This window comes from Mustela erminea, chromosome 4, assembly GCF_009829155.1.
Source record: "Mustela erminea isolate mMusErm1 chromosome 4, mMusErm1.Pri, whole genome shotgun sequence".
NCBI classification, from domain to species: domain Eukaryota; kingdom Metazoa; phylum Chordata; class Mammalia; order Carnivora; family Mustelidae; genus Mustela; species Mustela erminea.
The window spans coordinates 85742753-85767945 of NC_045617.1; the positions used below are offsets into that span (position 1 = coordinate 85742753).

Consider the following 25193-nt stretch of genomic DNA (forward strand, 5'->3'; position numbering starts at 1 on the left):
TCTTCTTTCCAAAGTCACATGTCTAGAGACCTGCACCCACCTCACACTGGCTGAAGATGGAAGAATTAGTTTTTGGGGAGTATGAAACACAGAGTTGCCTAGATTTGGAGGACACTGGACACATGTGAGAATAGAAGAGTCATAGTGAAAATAGAGATTAAGTGAAAGTCTGTGTTTTAGAAGGTTTTTTAAAGAGACTGAGGCAAGGGACACCTGGGTGACTCAGTGGGTTAAGCCTCTGCCTTCAGCTCAGGTCATGATCTCAGGGTCTTGGGATGTAGCCCTGCATCGGGCTCTCTGCTCAGCAGGGAGCCTGCTTCCCTATCCCCCAACCCCCGCCTACTTGTGATCTCTCTCTCTCTCTCTCTCTCTCTCTCTGTGTCAAATAAATAAATAAAATCTTTAAAAAAAAAAAAAGAGACTGAGGCAAGTGAATTATTTCGGCTGGTCATCTTTAATCAGAATGACCAGTAATTCTACCTGTGATTACATGTTATTAAAGATTTGGGATCATAAAAAGGAGCTCTAATTCAAAATGCCAATGACATTGAAATGCAACGTTGGACCTAGATATGAATTTTGTTATAATCCAAAGCCAATCAAAAAAAGGTTCTTTGAAAAGAACAATAGGATTGATAAATCTATTATCAGAGATACCAAGGTAAGTAAAAGAGAAGGCATAAATTACCACTGTCCAGAATGAAAGAGGGAACATCGCTACAGGCCCTGTGGACATTAAAAAATAAGAAGTGAATACTAGGAACAATGTTATGAAAGCACTCTTGACAATGTAGATGAAACAGGCAAATTCTTTGAAAGATACAAGCTATTAAACCTCATCAAGAAGAAATAGATATCCTACATATCCCTATATTCACTAAAAAAAAAAAAAAAGTATAATTAAAAACCTTTCTACAAAGAAAACTCCAGGTCCAGATGGCTTTACTGGTGAATTTACCAAATAGCTAAGTAAGAAATAATGCCAATTTTACTGAAGTGCTTCTGAAACATATATTTTTATAAGGACAGTTTTATAAGGATATTTTATAAGGACAATATTATCCTGATATCAAAACCAGAGAAATACATTTCAAGAAAAATAGAGTATAGACCATTATCTCTTTGGAGTATTGATACACATTTCTTTTTTCTTTTTTAATTTTTAAAATTTTATTTTAAGTAGGCTCCACATCCAGTGTGGGGCTTTCAGACCTGAGATCAAGAGTTGCATGTTTTACTGACTGAGCCAGCCAGATGCCTGGACACACATTTCTTAGTAAAATTTTAACAGGTTAAATCCAAGTAAGCATTTATTCTAAGAATGGAAGGTTAGGTTAACATTCAAAAAGCAATCAATATAATTCATCACATTAACAGACTAAAATCCAAACAAGCCACCAGTCCTCTAAATAGATACAGAAAAAGCAGTTGACAAAATTTAACACCCTTTTATGATGAAACTCTAGGTAAACTAGAAATAGAAACTTCACCATTTGGAAAAAGAGCATCTACAAAAAGGCTAACATTATATTGAATGGTGGAAGACTGAATACTTCTGTCCCAAGATCAGGAACAGAACAAGGATGTTCTTTCTCACCATTGCTATTCAACGTTGTACTAGAGGTCCTAGTCAGTGCAATAAGGCAATAAATAAATAAACACAAAAACAAATACATAAAATATCTACAGATTAGAAAAGAACAAGCATATCTCTCTTTATTTGTAGACGATGTGACCATCCATATACAATCCTCAAAAACGTTATTAGAACCAGTAAATAACTTTAGCAAGGTCATAGGATAAAAGGACAATATATAACAATAAATTGTATTTCTATATGCTTACAGTGAACACTTAGAAATTGAAATTTTAATATACTATTTAAAATAGCATCCAAAACTTAAGCAGCTGTGAAGTTAATATTGATTGCTATATGCAGAAGATGTTATGTACAAACCTAATGGTAACCATAAATCAAAACCCAGTGATAGATGTGGAAAGAATAAAAAGAAAGAAGTCCAAATATATCATTAAAGAAAGTCAACAAATCATGAAAAAAAAGGAAGGATCAGAGAAAAACCACAAAAACAACCACAAAACAAATAAAAAAGGGGTAATAAATAAATACATATCTATCAGTAATAACCTTGAATGTAAACGGACTAAATGTTCCAATCAAAAGACATAGGGTAACAGAGTGGATACAAGAACTATCTATATGCTGCCCACGAGAGACTCATTTTAAACTTAAGGACACCTGCAGATTGAAGGTGAGGGGGTGGAGAACCATCATCTATCATGCTAATGGACATCAAAAGAAAGCTGGGATGGCCATACTTATATCAGACAAATTAGATTTTTTTAAAAAGATTTTATTTATTTATTTGATAGGCAGAGATCATAAGTAGGCAGAGAGGCAGGCAGAGAGAGAGGAGGAAGCAGGCTCCCTGCTGAGCAGAGAGCCCGATGTGGGGCTCAATCCCAGGACCCTGGGATCATGACCTGAGCCGAAGGCAGCGGCTTTAACCCACTGAGCCACCCAGGCGCCCCCAGACAAATTAGATTTTAAACCAAAAACTGTAACAAGAGATGCAGAAGAGCATTATATCATAATTAAGGGGCCTGTCCATCAAGAAGATCTAACAATTGTAAATATTTATGCCTGCAACTATAGTAATAATAAAAGGACAATTCAATAAGAAGATATAACAATTATAAATATTTATTCACCCAAGATGGAAGCATCCAAATGCTTTTTATGTATCCATATACATAAAAAGAGTTAGTAACAAACATAAAGGAACTAATCTATAATAATATAGTAATAATTCCCCTACAGTAATAGTAGGGAATAACAATACTCCACATCAATGGATAGATCATCCAAATAGAAAATCAATGAGGATACAGTGGCACTAAATGACACAATGGACCAGGGAGATTTAACAGATGTAATCAGAACACTCCATCCTTAAATAGCAGAAGACACATTCTTTTCAAGTGCACATGGAACAGTCTCCAGAAGTTGTCACATATTAGCCTACAAACTGCCTCAACAAATCAAGAAGACTGAAGTCATACCAAGCATTTTTTTTTTTTTACCACAATCCTATAAAACTAGAATTCACAAGAAAAAAAATCTGGAAAGAGCATAAATACCTGGAGGTTAAGTAACATGCTATTAACAATGAATAGGTCAATCAAGAAATCAAAAAAGAAATGAAAAATTACATGGAAACAAATGAAAATGAAAACACAGTGGTTCAAAATCTTTGGGATGTAGCAAAAGCAGTTCTAAGAGGGAAGTTTGTAGCAATACCTTAAGAAGCAAGAAAAATCTCAAAGAAACAGCCTGACCTTATGCCTAAAGAAGATAGAAAAAGAAGAAACAAAACCCAAAAGCAGCAGAAAGAATGAGAAGGGAGAAGGTCACAGGTAGAGGCAGACTCCTTGCGGAGCTGGGAGCCGGATGCGAGAATCTATCTTTGAATCTGGGATGATGAACTGAGCCAAAGGCAGTCGCTTAACTGAGACATTCAGGCACCCAGAAAGAAAAAATTTAAACAGACCAATTACCAGCAGTGAAATTCAATCAGTGATAAAAAAAAATTCTCAATAGACAAAAGTCCAGGTCCAGACAGCTTCATAGGTGAATTCTATCAAACATTTAAAGAAGAGTTGATACTTTTTTTTTCTCCAACTACTTCAAAAAGTAGAAGAGGAAGGAAAATTTCCATATTCATTCTATGAGGTCAGGTTCACCCTAAAACCAAAACCAGATAAAGACACCGCAAAAAAAAGAGAATTATAAGGCAATATCTCTGATGAAAATAGATGCAAAAATCCTCAACAAGGGCGCCTGGGTGGCTCAGTGGGTTGGGCCGCTGCCTTCGGCTCGGGTCATGATCTCAGGGTCCTGGGATCGAGTCCCGCATCGGGTTCTCTGCTCCGCGGGGAGCCTGCTTCCTCCTCTCTCTCTCTCTGCCTGCCTCTCTGCCTACTTGTGATCTCTCTGTGTCAAATGAATAAATAAAATCTTTAAAAAAAAAATCCTCAACAAGCTTTTGATTTTGATGAAGTCCCAAAAGTATTTTCGCTTTTGTTTCCTTTGCCTTTGGAGACAAATCAAAAGCTTCTGCACAGCAAAGGAAACAGTCAAAAAAACAAAGAGGCAACCCACAGAATGGGAGAAGATATTTGAAAGTGACAGTACAGACAAAAGGTTGATATCCAGGATCTATAATGAACTCCTCAAACTCAACTCACACAAAATAGGCAAACATATCAAAAAATGGGCAGAAGATATGAAAAGACAGTTCTCCAATCAAGACATACAAATGGCTATCAGACACATGAAAAAATGTTCATCATCACTAGCCCTCAGGGAGATTCAAATTAAAACCACATTGAGCTATCACCTTACACCAGTTAGAATGGCCAAAATTAACAAAACAGGAAACAACATGTGTTGTAGAGGATGTGGAGAAAGTGGAACCCTCTTACACTGTTGGTGGGAATGCAAGTTGGTGCAGCCTCTTTGGAGAACAGTGTGGAGATTCCGCAAGAAATTAAAAATAGAACTTCCCTATGACCCTGCCATTGCACTCCTGGGTATTTACCCCAAAGATACAGATGTCGTGAAAAGAAGGGCCATCTGTACCCCAATGTTTATAGTAGCAATGGCCACGGTCGCCAAACTATGGAAAGAACCAAGATGCCCTTCAACGGACGAATGGATAAGGAAGATGTTGTCTATATACACTATGGAGTATTATGCCTCCATCAGAAAGGATGAATACCCAACTTTTGTAGCAACATGGATGGGACTGGAAGAGATTATGCTGAGTGAAATAAGTCAAGCAGAGAGAGTCAATTATCATATGGTTTCACTTATTTGTGGAGCGTAACAAATATCATGGAGGACAAGGGGTGTTAGAGAGGAGAAGGGAGTTGGGGGAAATTGGAAGGGGAGGTGAGTCATGAGAGACTATGGACTCTGAAAAACAATCTGAGGGGTTTGAAGTAGCGGGGGTGTGGGAGGTTGGGGTAGCAGGTGGAGGGTATTATAGAGGGCACGGATTGCATGGAGCACTGGGTGTGGTGAAAAAATAATGAATACTGTTTTTATGAAAATAAATCAATTTAATAAAAAAAATTTTAATAAAATAAAATAAATAAACCTTAAAAAAAAATCCTCAACAAAATACTAGCAAACTGAACCCAACAATACATTAAAAAATTACACATCACAATCAAATGATATTTAGTCCCAGGATGCAAGGGTGGTTCAATATGGAAAAATCAATCAGCATGATACTCACACTGAGGAAAGAAAGGATAAAAACCATATGATAATTACAACAGACACAGATACAAAAAGACATTTGGCAGGGTACAAACATCTACTCATGATAAAAACTTTCAACAAAGTAGGTCTAGGGGGAACATACCCCAACATAATAAAAACCATATATGAAAAACCCACAGCGAACATCATTCTTAAAGGAGAAAAACCAAGAACTTTTTCCCTAAGGTCAGGAATAAGATAAGGGATGTCCAAAAGACAAAGCAAGAAACAGACTTTTTTTTTTTTTTTTAAAGAAACAGGACTTTTTAACTCTGGAGAACAAACTGATGGTGCCCAGAGGGGTGGTGGTAGGGGAGGGGGAGGTGATGGGGATTAAGGAGGGCACTTGTCATGATGAGCACTGGGTGCTGTATGTAAGTGTTGAATCACTATATTGTACACCTGAAACTTATACAACACTTTATGTTAACTGTATTGTAATTAAAATAGGAAATGTAATGGAAATATACATCAGATAAAAGAATTTAATACAGAATGCATAAAGGCTCTTTTAATTCTATAATAATGGGTAGACAGCCAACCCAAATTTTTAAATAAATGGGCAATAGATTTTAATAACGTGCTTCACCAAAAAAGACCTATAACTGGTGAAAAAGGCACAAGAAAAGATAATTCCACATCATAGGTTATCAAGGAAATGCAAATTGAAACTGTAATGTTATATCATCACACAGCCACCAGAATGACTAAAATGAAAAGATTAGTTCTACCAAATACCGGCGAGAATGTGGAACAACTGGGGCTCTCATATAGTACACAATGGTATAACCACTTTGGAAAACATTTTCTCAGTTTCTTGAGAGTTAAACATATACTTAACATATGACTTGATATTTTGCAAGGAAATTTGAAATTGGGGTCATTCCTGTAGTACTGAATATTTTCTTTGCTACTCTCAAATGTGTGCTCCCCTGCTCTGTTTTTGTGCACTCTGTATACACAGCACCTTTTTCTGGTACAATCCTGAATGGTAGTATGGTATTTCTGGAGACATTTAAAATGCCTGTCAAAACGAACAAAGCAATACCAACAATGCAAGTAATCTAATAGGGCGCCTGGGTGGCTCAGTGGGTTAGGCCGCTGCCTTCGGCTCGGGTCATGATCTCAGGGTCCTGGGATCGAGTCCCACATCGGACTCTCTGCTCAGCAGGGAGCCTGCTTCCTTCTCTCACTCTCCATCTGCCTGCCTCTCTGCCTACTTGTGATCTCTGTCTGTCAAATAAATAAAAAATCTTAAAAAAAAATAAATAAATAAATAAATGGTAGCAATATTAGCGAATCTGACCAAGCTGGCCTAACCAATAGTGATTATAAGCCTTCCTAGGTTGTAAGGCACATTCCAGATATGCTAAAATATAAATAAATAATTTTTAGAATCGATGAAATGTGGTAATAATAATTATCATACCAATAACATCAGTTAATAAATTAGTAGTCAGCAGCCTGAGTACTTTATTGAGTAGTTTTAGAGCTAGATTTATTTTTCCCATTTTCCATGGCAAACATTCTATGTTCATTAATCAGTTACCCCTTTAGGTGTTTCTCATTCTTTTTTTTTTTTTTTTATTTAATTTTATTTTTTCTGTGTTCCGAGATTCATTGTTTATGCACCACACCCAGTGCTCCATGTAATTCGTGCCCTCCTTAGTACCCACCACCAGGCTCACAAAACACCCCACCCCCACTCCAAAACCCTCAGTTTGTTTCTCAGAGTCCAGTATCTCATGATTTGTCTCCCCCTCTGATTTCCCCCAATTCATTTTTCCTTTCCTTCTAATGTCCTCCATGTTATTCCTTATGCTCCACAAGTAAGTGAAACCATATAATAATTGACTCTGCTTGACTTATTTCACTCAGCATAATCTCAATTGATGTGGGTTTCCTACTAGACACCAAATATGTCTTTGGTTTTTACCACTAGCCAATCCTAATTCCATTTTGGGCCAGATCTCTCTAGATGAATGATTTAGAAATTTAAAAATTGACTTTATAAAAGAGGCATAACAGATTTTTTTTTAAGATTTTATTTATTTATTTGACAGAGATCACAAGTAGGCAGAGAGGCAAGCAGAGAGAAAGAGGAGGAAGCAGGCTCCCTGCTGAGCAGAGAGCCCGATGTGGGACTCGATCCCACGACCCTGAGATCATGACCTGAGCCGAAGGCAGCGGCTTAACCCACTGAGCCACCCAGGTGCCCCAAGGCATAACAGATTTAAATGATCAAATGCCATATATATTAGATAAGCCGCTATGTTAACATATTTTTGGAAAATGTTTTAAATGTTCCTATGATTCTGTTGCCTGCTTATAGTATTTGCATTTTTATATTTTGAGATAACTTTCAAAGAATGCAATTTTTGATGAATTAAGATGAATTTTTACTTACTGTGTAGGAGATTGGGAACACTGGAATAAGAAACTTCAGCCATATTATTATCCAACTGACAGTATTCCAGAATATTCATCTATTTTGGTTCCAAATGTTGACAATGTTAGAACGAATTTTTTGATAGACACCATTGCAAAGCAACAGAAAGTAAGTTTGATTTGATAGTTTCTTAGCTGATCACAAACCTATACAAAACACGTGCCTTTTCACATGCTATGGATAGAAAAACCAAATTGCAGCGCAAGGGGCTAGAGGTGATGCCATTTAAGGGAAGCACATTTGGGAAATGAACCCCAGGACATGCTTCAATTCATTATCCCCTGAGCTGCTGACGTCCAGCTTGCAAGGGAAGTGGGTGTCTGCTCATAGAGTCCCTCCCTACTCCCATGGTCACGTGACTATTTACCCATACTTCCTTCCAGCATAGTTATAGTACACATTTTATATTGAAATTCTTATTTGAACTAAAATTGATTGGTTGACTGATTATTTTTTTTTAGGATTTATTTTGATGTGGGTCTAATTCTAAAAAGTGATTACAATTAGTTGTGTTAACTATTAAAATGAAAAAAAAAAAAGCTACCAGAACCATAAGGTATTTAAAGCTGAATGCTTTACAACCCCTTTCATCATGATTATCTGATTATTGCAGGCCGTTTTGCTCACAGGAGAGCAGGGAACTGCAAAAACTGTAATGATTAAGGCCTATTTGAAAAAATACGATCCTGAAGTACAGTTATCCAAAAGTCTGAACTTTTCATCAGCCACAGAACCCATAATGTTTCAGGTAAAATCCATCATCTGCTGAGGTAATCAACATTTTAAATGTTTTGAGTGCTGGTTGCAGTAAAATGTGTATGAATATAAAATATGGTATATATGTGTGTGTGTGTGTGTATAGGAAATGGGGCTGCACTTGGCATTCAGCTATTAGCTTTCCTAGGCCAAGTACAGACAGCAGATTTTCACCTAATATTGAGGTTGAAGCTGAACTTTGTGTATAAAATTCATGATTCACATTTTAATAACTTATTTTTTTGCAGTCTTACAATGTCTATTTTAATAAACATTTATGTAAGTTAAATAAGTTCTACTCTGAAAAACAGGCTCATCATTTCTAGGAAAATGGGTTGAAATCTTAACACTTAAGACAAATATTTCCTCTTCTCTAGAGAACAATGGAGAGCTATGTGGATAAGCGAATGGGAAGCACATATGGGCCACCAGGAGGCAGAAAAATGACTGTATTTATTGATGATATTAATATGCCTGTGATTAATGAATGGGGAGATCAGGTATGACTACATTATCTCCTATAAATGATATTTAATTGGTATTTTTAGTTATATTTGAAAGGTCTCAATAGCTTTCATCTTGTGAAGCCGAGTAGCAATTCTCTCAGTTTTGGCTTCTCTGTTAAGAGCTGGCATTCTCCCTTCTTGAAATCCCTGTGTGTTTTCAGCAGTACCCCTTCCTGCCTTCAGGCTTCTCGATTTCACCACCCTTTCTGACTCCTCTTTTTCTTTCCCCAGGGTTTTATCCTTGCTGTTACCTCTTATTCTATATACTCCCTCTGAGGAATACCCAACTTAGAAAACACCTTTTTTTTTTTTTTTAAATTTTTAACTCTGTCACATACGTGCCTTACTTGTGATCATCTGTCAACCCCAGAGTCATTCTCTATCAGAGACCGTCACTGATGCTTTCAGAATTCTGCATGTTCCTTGTGGGATTCCCAACACCTCCCTCTCACCACTGCCCACTGCCTCATCAGTAATGTCCACCTAGAGCTTGCCAGGACCCATTCCATCTGGCCTTTTATCTGAATTCACCTCAGATACCTGTAGGAAGTCAGGACTCCCAGATCCGTGCTTTCCCTGAGACTGTTCCTCAAACAGCTCTGCATGGCCCTTGCAATAGCAAGAAGAGAAAAAGCCAGTGAGGGAACCCTATAGAGCAGTGAGGGATGGGTGTAGAAAGAGTGATTTAGGAAGTTATCCAAAGTCACAAGATGAGCCTAGGAAGAACTGAGCCTCTGAATTCAAAAGAGGAAAAGTTGTCAGTGAGGAGGGAGCGTTAGCAGTGTGAGAGGCCACCAAAAAGATAAGAACATAAAACAGAAACCCAAAACACTTAGTAGTCCTGAACGCTCAAGAGTAAAACCATCCCACATTCTGATTTAAAGTAGTTTGAAGTGTTCAGTATTGATACTTGTAACTCTGACTACTGTTGTAACTCTACCAACTATTCCATTACTCATTAAATTTCTTTGGAGATCCATTTCATCCACATGGTAAAGAGCACCCTGGACTCAATTCAGACGTTTAGCTTATGGTTTTGTTCATGAATGGTAGTACTGAAATCAAATGGCCTTGCAGGTGACCATCAACATTCACAAACACTTTATTGACAAGTGTTGAATACTTTCTTCTAATCTCAGGTGTACAATTTTGTAGGAGTTGTGATAGTGGAATGTGACTAAAGTATCACTGTATAAAATTTCAGATAACTAATGAGATTGTACGCCAAATGATGGAAATGGAAGGAATGTACAGCTTGGATAAGCCTGGAGACTTCACTACTATTGTTGATGTGCAGATCATAGCGGCAATGATCCACCCTGGAGGCGGTCGAAATGATATTCCCCAGCGTTTAAAAAGGCACTTTACTGTGTTTAACTGCACATTGCCTTCCAACGCTTCAATAGACAAAATTTTTGGTATGGCTATTTTTCATGTTTCTGTCTTTTTTTTTTTTTTTACTGTATTACATAATGTACATAAGCCATGCAAAATCTTATTTAGGAGATAGAAAGGCTCTGTCTGTAGTAGGGATTCATTATCTGAAATGCAGAGCTAACCACCAGAGAGGAGGGACTAAATATTCATGTTTATAGCCCATTCTAAAAATATTTAAAAGTTTGGCTTTAAGGTTTTAGTTTTCTTGACATGATCAACCAGAGAAATTTGAACTAATAAATGACAGCAGATCTATCATGGATAAACAATATAATGTATCAAGTCAAAAGTAGCATTTTATGTAAGTTAATGAAATGAGATTTTTAAAAAAGATTTTATTTATTTATTTGACAGACAGAGATCACAAGTAGGCAGAGAGGCAGGCAGAGAGAGAGGAGGAAGTAGGCTCCCTGCTGAGCAGAGAGCCTGATTCAGGGGCTTGATCCCAGAACCCTAGGATCATGACCTGAGCCGAAGGCAGAGGCTTTAACCCACTGAGCCACCCAAGCTCCCTGAAACGAGATTTTTTGACAACAAATTTAGGCTCATATAAATTGTTTTGTCAAAAATTATATAGATCAAGGCATACAAGAGGAACTGACCCATGCATATATGTGTATTAATTGAAATAGCAAGTACTAAAGATTAGGAAAAAAAGGAAAGGGCAGACTTTCAGTAAATAGTAATGGGATATGTAGTAATTTTAATGTGAAAATAATTGGAATGGAACCCCTACCTTACGCCAGGCATATCATCAATAGAGACAGATTAAAGACTTAAAAAGTATTTGGAAGAATGCCCAGGAATAAATCCCACTTGATCATGGTGAATAATTCTTTTAAGGTACTGTTGGATTTGATTGGCTAGTATCTTATTGAGAGTTTTTACATCCATGTTCATCAGGTATAGTCTTCTTTTTAGTGGGGTATTTGTCTGGTTTTGGAATTAAGATAATGCTGGCCTTTGTAGATTAAGTTTGGAAGTTTTCCTTCTATTTCTATTTTTTGGGAACAGTTTGAGAATAGCCATTAACTCTTCTTTAAATGTCTGATAGAATTCTGCTGGGAAACCATCTGGCCTTGGACTTTTTGTTTGTTGGGAAATTTTTAATTACTGATACAATTTCTTCATTGGTTATGCAGCGGTTAAAATTTCTATTTCTTCTGACTTCAGTTTTGGAGGTTTATATGTTTCTAGGAATTTGTCCATTTCTTCCTGATTGCCTGGTTTCTTGGCATATAATTTCTCATAATATTTTCTTATAGTTGTTTGTATTTCTTATAGTTGTTTGTATATAGTTGTTTGTATTTCTTATAGTTGCTATTGGTTGTGATCTTTGCTCTTTCATTTGTGATTTTGTTTATTTGGGCCCTTTCTCTTTTTCTATTTGATAAATCTGGCTAGGGGTTTATCAGTTTTATTAATTCTTTCAAGGAACCAGTTCTTTCATTGATCTGTTCTACTGGTTTTTTTTTAATGTCATTTATTTCTGCTCTAATCCTTATTATTTCCCTTCCTCTGCTAGCTTTAGGCTTTATTTGATGTTCCTTTTCTAGCTCCTTTAGGTATAAGTTTAGGTTGTGTATTTGAGACTTTTCTTCCTCCTTGAGGTAGGTCCGTATGGCTATATACTTTCCCTTAGGACCACTTTTGCTGCATCCCAAAGGTTTTAGATTGTCATGTTCTCATTTTCATTTGCCTCCATGTAATTTTTTATTTCTTCTTTAATTTTGTGGTTGGCTCATTCATTCTTTAGTAGCATGTTTTTAAGCCTCCATATATTTGTAGTCTTTCCTAATTTTTTCTTGTGGTTGACTTCAAGTTTCATGATATTATGGTCTGAGGATATGCATGATATGATTTCAATGTTTTTGTACTTGTTGAGGGCTGGTTTGTGACCCAATACATGATCTATTCTGGAGAATATGTCATATACATGCAAAAAGAATGTGTATTCTGCTACTTTAGGATGAAATGTTCTGAATATACCTGTTTAGGTCCATGTGGTCCAATGTGTCACTCAGCCATTGTTTCCTTGTTGAGTTTCTGCTTAGATCACCTGTCCATTGCAGTTAAGTGGGGTGTTAAATTCCCCTATTATTACTGTATTATTACAATGAGTTTTTTAATGTTATTAATTGGTTTATATATTTGGGCACTCCAAATTGGGGACATAAGTATTTATAATTATTAGATATTCTTCTTTAAAAAAAATTTTTTTTAAAGATTTTTAAAATTTACATATTTGACAGAGAGATAGAGAGCACAAGCAGGCAGAGTGACAGGCAGAGGCAGAGGGAGAAGCAGGCTCTCTGCTGAACAGGGAACCTGATCCCAGGAGCCTGAGATCATGACCTGAGCCAAAGGCAGATGTTTAACCAACTGAGCCACCCAGGTGCCCCTACAATTGTTAGATCTTTGCGGCACTGTGTGGTCAGTAGACAGTGTATATGAGGTGTTTGTGCTGGTTTTCTGGGGGAGGTGCCTGCTTGCACTGATTCTCAGTCACAGTGGAGAGTCACCTACAGGGTACCAGGGTGAGGGCTTTGTATAAGCATCTCTGGCCTCCACTGAGGGGCACGGTGTTTCTCCCTGAAGTTGGTTAGTGCCTATTGGGATGGGTAGGGGACAGGGAATGGCATCGTCCCACTCTCTCATTCTGGAGTGGGGAGTACGTGCCCACCACACCTCAGGAAGCCCTTGCAGAAAAATAATCACTTCTCTGGGGTCCCCAGCTTCTGTCAGATCCCTGCCTTCACCCTGTCTGTGTCCCAGCTGTCTGCCTGCTAGGCAGCATAGTACTCCTGTGTTTTATCTCGGGCACCTCGCTGGTTTTCAAAACTTTTTAGGGATTCTCATTGCACAAACCCATGCTGATCTTCTGGGGGAGGGTCTCGCCATGCTATGGCTGGTGCTGGTGTGTCCCAGAAAAGCAGTCCTGTGACCACACAGTGGTTTGGGATTTATGGTAAAATGCAGCAAAATGGTGGCAGCAAGCCTTGCTGCCCTCCTCAGGCATCTCTGTTCCTGCGCTAGCGAACAGACCAGCATGTTGGCTCCAACCAGCTCTTCTGCCCCCAGAGAGGTCATGCCATGACTCCGAAACTCACTCCCAAGAAGGGGAACTGTGCCTCCCCATGTGACCCCGGGGATCTTCAGACTACACTGCACAGTCCCAGGCCTCTGCCCTCCTTCTCCACCAGACTAGCGCTAAGCCCACCATGCATGACCCCAGCGATGGTGCAGATGTCTAGAACTTCTGACTTTGTGCTTCAACGTTTATAAAGATTTGTGATAGTCAGCCCCTCTCCTTTTCCCAGTCAGTGGTTTTGGGAGAGTTTTTATTGTGCAATCCTCTGCCTGCTGCATCACTCTTTCTTTCTCTCTCTCTTTCTCACTCCTCTCTCTCTGATCAGGGCTCCCTCCCCTTTGCAACACCTACATTTCTTCCTCCTCATAGATAACCTTTCAGCAGTTCCTACAGTCTATGATGTGGACATTTTTCTATCTCTAGGTGTGCAGTTTGTTCTCTTAGTCCTCAGATCTATTTCTTGGGTGTTGAGAATGATTTGATAATTATCTAGCTGTGTTCGGGGGTTGAGGCAAGCTCAGGGTCCCCCTATTCCAACACCGTCTTTACTCCTCCTCCAGGAAAGAACTTTTTTTTTTTTAAATTTATTTGACAGACAGAGATCACAAGTAGTAGGCAGAGAGGCAGGCAGAGAGAGAGGAGGAAGCAGGCTCCCCACTGAGCAGAGAGCCAGATTCAGGGCTCTATCCTAGGACCCTGAGATCATGACCTGAGCTGAAGGCAGAGGCTTAAACCCACTGAGCCACCAAGGCGCCCCAGGAAAGAACTTTTTAAGAGAGACTCAAAAAGCATAAACCATAGGGAAGGAGACGACAAGCTTGACTAGATTAAAAATAAGATCTTTTGTTTGTCTAAAAAGCAACATTAAAGACTGAAAAGACAAGCCCCAAAAGTGGAAGAAAAAATTTCAACACCTATAGTAAAACAAAAAAGTTAGTAATCTGAACACTTAAAGAAATCCTGTGAATCTATCAGAGAAAAGCAAACATCCTAACATAAAAACCAAACCAAAGCATAAAACCAAAGGTCATAAAACCAAGCATTTTAGAAGAGGAAAGCAAATGGCCAATAAACAAATGTAAAGATGATAGACATACTAATATTCAGGAAAATGCAAATTTAGAACACCAAAGAAATACCATTTTATACCCACTGGATTTGTAAATCAGGCATTGGTGAGAACGCACGAGAACTGAGACACTCACGCTGGTGTCTCATTGGGACAAGCACCAATGACTGGACATAATGCTGGTAAAGCAGAACGTGCGGACACCTGCGGCACTTCCACTCCCAGGCATACACCTCTTTATCCTTTGTCTCCTTAATGATTTGCGCATTCTGAGTTGCATTTAGGAAGTCCTTTCCTACCCAGAGGTCATGCAGATACTGGCCTGTATTTTTTTCCAGACATTACAGTTTTGCCTCTCATAGTTAAACCCTTCAACCATCTTTACTTGATTTTGGCTATGTGTACCAGAAGACATGCAAACATATTTATAGAACAACGTTCATGATAGCAAAAATGTAAAATAATCCAAATATTTATTGGTGGGGAATTGCGTCAATAAATGACAGTGTAGGCACCCAGCGTAATGCTGTGCAGCAGCAAACACGAAGAGACACAGCTACAGGCTCCCACGTGGCTTCAGCCCAGGAGTATCTTGGGTAAAAGAAGCAAGTCAGAAAGAAATATGTGAGAGGATGTGCAATTAAATTTCAAAAGTTGAAGTTAAAGAAAAGGTTCAAGGTCAAAACCCTAAGCAGAAAAGCTACAGAGAAAATCAAGTCACAGGTTCTCACCAGGTCAGAGTTGTGGCTGCCCGGGGAGGAAGAAGGGGTTGTGGACGGGGATGGAAAAAGGGGGGCTTCTGCTGTGTGGGGGCAAGGTTGTGTTTCTCAATCTAGTAGACTCTATGTGAGTGTTTATTTGTTAAACTATTTTATATATGCTTCCGTGTGATTAATACTGAAAAGTAAAGATAGAAAGAAATGAGAAACTGAGGCTCAGAGAAGTAAAATGACTGCCCCAGCATGGCAGAGGTGTGGCGCTAATCCTGTTTTTCGATTCCAGACACCAAGCTTCTTACAGAACACTTGGCCCACAGGAAGTTAGGGATCTAGAATATGGGGATTCAGGGAGCAAAAGGGCCTTGTAGGCATTGGACACAACCAACCCTGGCTTTACAGGACAATTTGATATTCCCTCGGGGCTACTCTTCTTCGTCCACGTGAATGACCCCAGTTTCTTTAGCTGGTCCTTCCTTTGTAAATCTCTGTGTTCCTGAGAACATACTCCTGTTTGCGTTCCTCTGAAAATACCATGTTCAGAACTGAAAGCGTCATTCGACATGCAGGCTCACCAGAGTGAAGTAGAGTAAAATCTGTAAAATTTTGTAGTTTAAAACCCAAAACACTGAGAATTTAGAGACCGTCTATAAATGTACAACCCAGTCCTTCGTGAGGAGGGATTGTGTCCGAGTGTCATGGTGCTGAGTGTTTCCTAGGGGCGTCACCAGCCCAGGCGAGTGTCCCAAGGTGTGGGTCCTGATTCCAATTCTGTCAACAACCAATCCGTGTGATCTTGAACAATTTGCCTTCCCTGTCTTGATCTGGTCTCCGTATCTGTGATACGAGCAAGAAGTCTCTAAATTCTTTTCCAGCTCTTGTTGGCTTCAGGGCAAGTTTTTTTTGTAGGCTCCAGACCCAGGCTGCCTAGTTTCAAACTTCAGATCCACCCACATACAAGCTGTGTGACCTTGGGCAAGTTACTAAACTCATATTAGAATGGGAATAATGATAATACCTTTCTGAGATCCTTTTCCATAGGATGTGGGGAAGATTAAGTGAGTTAATACATATAAAATGCTTACTGCTGCACACTAAGCTTTGCTGGCCCCACTTCTGACCTCCAGTCTTAGCTGATTCCTTGAGACAAATTCTTAACCTCACCCAGCTTACTCAGTCTTATCATGATTTATTCACCAGGATAAACATGCGCCTTGTAATCTTTTCGTAAGTGTGTGCCTTCAATCTTGTTTTCTTTTCCAGGAATTATTGGCTGTGGGTACTTTGATCCTTGCAGAAAGTTCAAACCTGAAGTATGTGATATGATTGCAAATTTAGTCTCAGCAGGCAGAGTGCTATGGCAGTGGACAAAGGTACAGAAGCGTTATTGTCCGTAATAACAGAAAGTCAGCTGTCCATTCTCACCTCATGGCTCATGAGCTTATAATCACATCATGGAGTAGTGGGGGGGGGGATGGGGGAAAAACAAATTAGGTGCTCGAATAGATTTATGACACTTTTTCCTTCCAGGGAGCAAATATTCTGGCTGGAAGTTGCTTTCCATATGTATGAGATATTACTATAAGATAAAGTAGAATTTTGCTAAAATGAGAACACTGCTTTTCCACTTTTTACTCTGATTTGTATGTCAGACACTCATGTGTTTACTGGCTGACTGAATGCATGAATTTCAGGATGTTCTTAGCTACCTAAGACTTAAAGTCTAACTTGTATGAGTCTCTGAGATGGAGCGGGGATTAGATGGATGGAAATGTATTTCACAAAAAAGAATATATATATATATTCTTTATACATATATACATATATATGTATATATGTATATTTAAGATTTATTTATTTACCTTAGAGAATAGGGAGAGGGGTAGAGGGAGAGGGAGAGAGAGTCTCAAGCATAGTCCACTCTAAGTGTGGAGCCCAATGCTGGGCTCGATCTCACGACCCCGAGATCATGACCTGAGTCGGATGCTTAACCAACTGTGCCACTCAGGTGCCCCTAGTCTAGATTTTAATATACAGGTCAGTCTCCTAAGTAAACTCAGCAAACCTGTAGCTATCACCAGATGGCTTAAAGCAGACTCATGAAAAAGCAATTAAATGTAGGTCTGTGACATCTCAGACCTATGCTTAGAACGAAGTTGAGGTATTTGCTAAAAAACGTTCATTAGGCCAATTACACATTTCCGGGAGGAAGCTTATGTCCTGGTAAAACCTGGAGGGTGCCAACCTCTCAGATTCCTGGAATTTTGGGTAAGAGAATTACCAGGAGAGGAATTGGGTGTTTCTTATGAAATGCTCAGTCCACACAGTGCCCTGTATGGCCAGTTCCTTGCAGGGCCTTCTCCTTGCCAACACAGGGTCTTTGCACATGCAGTTCTGCCTCTTGTAAGGAAACTTCAAAATGAATGGCAGGGGCTGAGTGTCTGAGAAAATTTTCTGTGGTAAGACCCATCTGTTTTCCCAGGGGGCTACTGTTCACAGTAAGGAGATTATATACATATTCTCCTGAAAAGCTTTGGCCTTCTGGGTGTCTTTCCATCAAAGGTTCTTTTGTTATACAAGTGTTTACTGGTTCCTTTCTCATCTTTCTTTACTTCTTTAACCTGTATGGCACAAGCTTGCTTCCACTGCTCTCGTCAAGGTTACCAGAGACCTCAGTCTTGCCAAATAAATCCAAGGGGTGATTTCTTCCTCTCACTTGACCCTTTAGCAGCATTTGACATAAATTATCCCGCTTTTTTTTTTTTAAGATTTTTTTATTTATTTGACAGAGAGAGAGATCACAAGTAGGCAGAGAGGCAGGCAGAGAGAGAGAGAGATGAGGAAGCAGGTTCCCTGCTGAGCAGAGATCCCGATGTGGGACTCGATCCCAGGACCCTGAGATCATGACCTGAGCTGAAGGCAGAGGCTTAACCCACTAAGCCACCCAGGTGCCCCTAAATTATCCCTCTTGACACCTTCTTCAGCTTGGCTTCCAAGGGACCTCATGCTCTTGTTTTTCTTTCTACTTGACAAGTTACCTTTATAAAGTTCCCCCTCTCCTTCCCTTCCCCTAGATACTGGAGTGCGCCCGATTTCGACTCTAGAACCTCTCCCTTGTATACATTCATCACCCAGATGGTTTCTCCAGCTTCAGGGCCTTAAACACCATCTCCATGCTGATGACTTCAAAATCAGTGTCCAGTCCAGGCCTCTCTGCTTGGCTCCTTACTGGTTTCTAACTGCTTAGTAGACATTGCCGTTTAGATGTCCAATAACCATCTTAAAGTTAACGTGTCTCCACAGAATCCAACTGAGCTTCAGTATGACCTTGCCTCAGACTTTGGCATCTTTTTGGTTAATAGCAACAACACTGATCCTCCTCCACAGACTAGGAAACTGCTGCCATCCTTGGTTTGTCTCCCCCGCCCCTCTACTTCCAGTTCTTCAGCAAGTCTCGGTTACCATGCTTTCAGAATACAGTCCCAAGCTGAGCACTCTGCCATCTCAGAGTGACACCCTCGCCCCAATAGATGCTTCAATCACCTGCCCTCTGGACCATGCAGTGACTTGCTTTCTTCTTGCCGTCCTAGAGCATGTTCTTTAAATAATGCTTTTTTAAAAAGTAAATCAGAGGCGCCTGATCCTGGGGTCCTGGGATCAAGCCCCATGTCAGGCTCCCTGCTCAGTGGGGAGTCTGCTTCTCTCCCTCTGCCTGCTGCTCCCCCCTGCTCTTGCTATCTCTCTCTCTCTCTCTCTGTCAAATAAATAAATAAAATCTAAAAAAAAAAATTTTTTTTTTAAAGTAAATCAGAGATCATTACTTCTTGAAACCACCAGGAGGTTCCCAGGAGTGAAACCCAGATACATCTTACTCTGCCCTCTTCCTGTTCCTTCAACACCCCACATTTTTTGCGCCTCTGGGCCATCATACTTTGAGTCATTCTCATCCTTCTTACTTTCAGAGGGGCTTTCTCAGGTAGGCTCTAAAGTAACTGTCCATGGTCCCCAATGGTCATTATCTGTCTCCTGACCATACTTTTATTTTTTCTGACCATGACTTTTATCATTATTTTTTGTCAACTTGTTTGTTTACCGATATATTTGCTTCTTATTTCTTTATTGTCAGGCTCCCCCACTAGAATGGAAGCTCCCTGATGGTAGTGGATTGAGCTGCTAGTTACCATGCTGTATTTTTAGTTACCGTGGTATCTTCTTAAGGACAGCAGGAAGTACTTGAAAATAGCCACTGAATAATGAATACATCTTTCTCCCTTCCCTACCCCCAAAATAAACAGCAAGCAGCCTTTTTTGTATCTTTTCTTCAAACCTCTCATCCTTCCAAAGCACTTTTAACCCTTGTATACCATTTCATCCTTATATTATTGGACACAGTCTTATCTTTTTAAGATTTATTTATTCATTTGAGAGAAAAATGGAGAAAGAGAGTGGGGGGACAGAGGGAGACATGGGGCTGGATCCCATGACCTTGAAATCATGACTTGAGATGAAATCAAGGATTGGATACTCAACCAACTGAGCCACCCAGGCACCCCTACTTTACAAAGCTTTAAAGGAAAAGCCCAGGTGAGAAAAGAAAGGAATTGACAAAAATTAAAGTGAAAGAAGCAGGTTAACAGGTGAGAAGAGGGAAAAAAAAAAAGGAATTTATTCAGTTCTCTTTAATGATTGCCTCAATGGCTGTCATCCCAGCGGCGGTCCTTCATAGCAAAGAAATAAGCAGTATTCACACAGCCTGAGCCCTTTATTTCTGCATATTTGTAATATAATCTTACATTTTGGTGAGTAGAATGAATATTTTATCTGGGAATGGAACTGAGCAAAGAGGGAAATTGAAGGATAATTGCTAAAATAACACTTGTCTTCATTCTGTCTTCCCTGGCTACCTGCTGTTTTAACTGACACGGGGAATTAGCCTATAATGATTCTGCGATAAACTCAATGGGCTACTTTTTCAATGTAGAAAGGGCATATTCCATGAATAGGTCCTTAAAAAAAAATTTTTTTTTTTTTTTTGCTTTCCCAAATTAATCATGTGGGGAGTTTACTTTGAATCTCCAGAATTACTGTTTGCACACTCAAAATGATGCTATTGGTATCATTTACAATCTTTACACATGGCCAGCAATGCTTCCCACACCTAGTAAACCTCAAGTTTATCCCTTGACTAGTATCTCTCCACACAAGAATGTGTCATTGGTATAGCTTTGCCTGTTTGGATTCAAAACCCAGAAAAGCTACCTAGTTATTATAGCTGCATTTCACAGTTGCCTGCCAACTTACTATGGATAGACAGATAAGTGAAAGCATGCTGACTGAGTTTGGATCTCCACAATGAAATGTAGACTATGATATATTGACAGAAATCCAAATATACTAAAGACCTTATAGCAATCTATGGAAATGATCGTTATTGACTTTAGAAGTGAAATTTCATTGTTCTTAACTGTGTGGCAACAAGCTCACACCCAGTTTTTTGTTATGATGTATTTCCACATACACACTAATATGGTTAACAATGATTAGGAATGGTCATTCCTACAACTCACATAGTTTTTTAGAATGCAGGGGAAAGCGACTTGTTCAAAGCCAACTAATGCTGATGGATTGCCAATGCATTGGCATTGGCATCTAGAGTGTTACTCTCGAATGGATCTGATTCAAGAGCTTATGGTCTTTGAAATTCCATGTTGGTTTATTTATGATGTGATTTTCTTATCAGCGCTGCAACAAAAATATAAACTTAATCTTGATTTATTTACTCAGCTGATTTCATTTAAAATGAAATTTGTGAAATAAAGTAATTGTAAAGAACTGTTTTTATCTTTTAGTTTTATCTGTGAAGCACCTTGAGAGTAATACATTTTTGTCCATCTCTAGATGAAAATGCTGCCAACGCCTTCTAAATTTCATTACATTTTCAATCTTCGAGATCTTTCCAGAATTTGGCAAGGAATGTTAACCATAAAAGCCGAGGAGTGTGATTCGATATCTATTCTCCTTTCGCTTTTCAAACATGAGTGCAACAGAGTAATTGCAGACAGGTATATATCGTAGCACTTGAGTTTAAATGTACTATGTAAAAAGTTGACGCTGTGTGACCCAATTCCTGCATTATCTACTCAAATAATTAGAGTATTGTCTTCATTTGCTCTGGGGCTCGTGAATCATTGATGCCATTTCCCACTTGCTGGTCCTCTTGAAAAATGTTCAGCTAGTCTACTTGAGTATTATCTCCATAACACATCTTTTTAAATCACCACATCATCTGATAACATTCAGAGGCAAATTTTAGTTATGTATATTTTCTAAAATGTTTGAACTCTGTGTAGTTTTCACTTGGTGAAATTTGGGAACATAGGCTCAGTCATAGTTCTGAGCCTCCCCTTCCTCCTGTTTAAAATATGGATGGTGATGCTGATCTTGCAAAGCTGTAAGAGATTATCACAACATCACATACATATGTGGTTTTTCTCACATGTTGGTCCCCCTGCTATGGATAGATTTACAATGAAACAAATGAAACAAATGCTCTTCCCCCTCTGATACTGGTGGGTCTGAAAAGGACCTGTGCTGTGTGCTCACAAAACCAGAAAGTGGGCGCTCACCCACTACTTAATGTCAGTCTGCACTCTTATTGCAAATCTTAGGAACCTTTGACCCCACTTAAGTGACTCATCTGTATTGTTAAAGAAAAAAATTATTCATGACACCTGTTCAAACAATAAGTCATGCATACTTTATTCAGGACTATTGGCAATGGGTATATGGACCACTGCGATGGGGTCTCCTGGGGAGAGAAATTGAGCTCAACTCCAAATATGACAAGGAAAGAGTGGGAATTTATAGCCATGGAGAAGTTTAGGGGAGGTCGGTGGTTATAAACTACTGAAAGGATATATCAAAGGTAAGGGAGGGATTCTAGCTAAACTGACCTAATAAGATTCTTGCCAAAAACAGACTAGGGTGAATAGATATTACATGGGGAGGGTGGGGAGGGGTGATGGGACATGAGGAATTTGGTCAGATATTGGAGGGTGATCAGATCATGGGGAGTGGGGGATTCTGGGATTAAACCCACTTGACAGGATTCTTGGTACAATTGGGTAATGCAAAGAAAGACACAGAAGTCCAAAAGTCAAGGCCTAATTGGTAAGAGGATTCAGAGGAGACTAAGATTTTAATCAAGGAGAGACTCTTTGCCAGTATTTTCTTTAAGTAATACTCAGTGTTAAAACTCTCTTGAATGGAGCTACGTCCTTTTCTGTCCTCCTGTTCTGAGGAGTCTGAGGTGCAGGATGGGGCCTTAAGAGGTAGAGGGAGGTCAGGCATGTTCAATTAGGAAAGATGCCTTCATATTTTACGTATTTACTCCTGTATTTTTCTCCCAGATTTATAACACCTGAAGATGAGCAGTGGTTTAATATCCATCTTGTTCGAGCAGTTGAAGAGAATATTAACCCAGATGTGACATCGTACATTCTTCCTGAACCATATTTTGTGGATTTCCTCCATGAGATGCCTGAACCAACCGGTGATGAGCCTGAAGACACCATATTTGAAGTGCCCAAAATTTATGAACTGGTATTTATTTTCTCCTTTGAAAAGAGCTTTTCAATCAATCACCTAACTGTATATTTCTTAGCACCCTGGAGTCCTACCATGGAGTTGGAACTTCTGCATTAGTTATATGTTGGGATTCATATCCAAGAAAAATATTTCAGTGTAATTTAAGAAGTAAAACATTTCAGTGTAATTTAGAAGCAATCCCATTAAAGTCAAGTATAAGACAAGGATGCCTCCTATTATCACTACTATTAAGTATGGTTTTGAAAGTTCTAGGCAATGAAACAAATGACAAAAAAAAAAAAAAAGAAAAAAACAAAAGTATTGTGTGCAGGTGAGGTGATTATCTCTTAATATAATAGAAAAGAACTGAACATCTGTTTTAACTCTTAATAGTTCAGTAAGATGACCAAGTGTGATAGAAATAAAAAACTCAGTAACTTTCCTCTATATGAAAGGCTGGAAAGTTATGGTTGTTGGGCCAGATCCAGCCCTCTGCCTGTGTTTTGTGAAATTTGTGAGCTAGGTAGGGTGTTTACATTTTTTATATGGGTGGAAAAAGAATCCAAAAGAGAAGAATATGGTGGGACATGTGAAAATTATATGGCATTCAAATTCAGCATTCATAGGCAAAGTTGTATTGGAACCCAGCCAAGTGGATTTGTTTCCTATGGCCCAGGACCACTTCTGCACTATGAGGGTGGAGGGAAATAGTTGTGACAAACCATATGGTCCAGGAAGCTTTAATCCTGCCCTTTGCAGAAAAAGTTTGCCAACTCTTGCCAACAATCGTGCGATAGAAACTATAATAGGAAGGTACTTCATTTAACAACAACAAGTATGTAAAACATCTAGGGATAAACATGATAAAACTTGACTTAAGTCAACACATCATTCTCCCTAAATTAATGTATAGGTATGTAAAATTAATGTATAGGTAATATATAGATTTCATGAAGTTTGAACAGGACTCCAAAAGGACTTTTTTTCCCTGAGAGAGAGAGAGAGAGAGAGAGAGAGCGCATGCACATGCATGCTTGTATGGGTGAGGGGGGTCGGGCAGAAGGAGAGGAGGAGAGAGGATCTTTTTTTTTTTTAAAGATTTTATTTACTTTTCTGAGAGAGAGAGAGAGAGAGAGACAGAGATAGACAGAGAGAGAGCAAGAGAGCATGAGCAAGGGGTAGAGAGAAACAGGCTCCCCACTTAGCAGGGAGCCTGATGTGAGGCTTGATCTCAGGACCCTGGGATCATGACCTGAGACGAAGGCAGATGCTTAACCAACTGAGCCACCCAAAATCTTAAGTGGGTTCCACGCTCAGCACAAAGTCCAAATTGGGGCTCAATCCCAGGACCCTGATATCATGACCTGATCCAAAACCAAGACTCAGAGGCCCAGCTGACTGAACCACACAGGTGCCCCCAAAAGGATTTTTTTTTTAAGATTTAATTTACTTTAGAGAGAGTGAGAACCTGGGGGAGAAGCAGAGGGAGCATGAGAGAGAATCCCAAACAGACCCAGTGCTGAGTGCATAGTTGATGTGGGGCTCAATCTCACAACACTGGGATCATGACCTGAGCCAAAAGCAAGAGTTGATGCCCAATTGACTGCTCCACACATGTGCCCCCCAAAAGGTTTTTTAAGCAGGGTCACAAACAAAGTACTTCTGAAGTGCATGTAGGTCAAAGAATTAAAGGGAGAGAAAATATTTGCAAAACAAAGTATTTACTTAGAAACTGTTTGACTACATCAATGATGTAGAACTTCTGTGTGTTTTTTAAAAATCCATAAACAATATTAAAAAGCAAATACAAACAGAAATATTTGTTACATTCCAATGGTAGTTCCCATGGGTGGGAGTTGGCACTGGGGTTTCTGAAGGGGAAGATCAAGGAATGATTTCATGCTGGCAACCAGCTAATGCTGTTAAAGTTTCAGACCTCTGATAATGGAAGTAACTTACAGTCAACCAATCCATGAAAGATATTTGGAAGTCCATTAGGTTTTTATCTTTATTTTTTGAAAGACTTAATTGATTGGGCCCCTGGGTGGCTCAGTCATTAAGCGTCTGCCTTCAGCTCAGGTCATGATCCTAGGGTGCTGGGATTGAGTCCCACATCAAGCTCTCTGCTCAGCAAGGAGCCTGCTTCTCCCTCTCCCACTCTCTCTGCTTGGGTTCCCTTTCTTATTCTCTGTCAAATAAATAAATAAATAAAATCTTAAAAAAAAAAAGACTTTA

The 25193-nt window shown here is 39.2% G+C and overlaps 1 protein-coding gene across 6 annotated transcripts in view; it reads left to right on the plus strand.

The window, feature by feature from the left end:
• Positions 1 to 25193, plus strand: part of DNAH8 (dynein axonemal heavy chain 8) — a 342799-nt gene that overhangs the window by 176794 nt on the left and 140812 nt on the right. For all 6 annotated transcript variants that reach the window (XM_032339820.1, XM_032339819.1, XM_032339821.1 and 3 more), the window contains 7 exons: positions 7762 to 7904; positions 8410 to 8544; positions 8930 to 9052; positions 10263 to 10476; positions 16635 to 16744; positions 21270 to 21433; positions 22781 to 22973. In XM_032339820.1, coding sequence (XP_032195711.1) covers positions 7762 to 7904; positions 8410 to 8544; positions 8930 to 9052; positions 10263 to 10476; positions 16635 to 16744; positions 21270 to 21433; positions 22781 to 22973 — 1082 coding nt within the window. The remainder of the gene's footprint in view (positions 1 to 7761; positions 7905 to 8409; positions 8545 to 8929; positions 9053 to 10262; positions 10477 to 16634; positions 16745 to 21269; positions 21434 to 22780; positions 22974 to 25193) is intronic.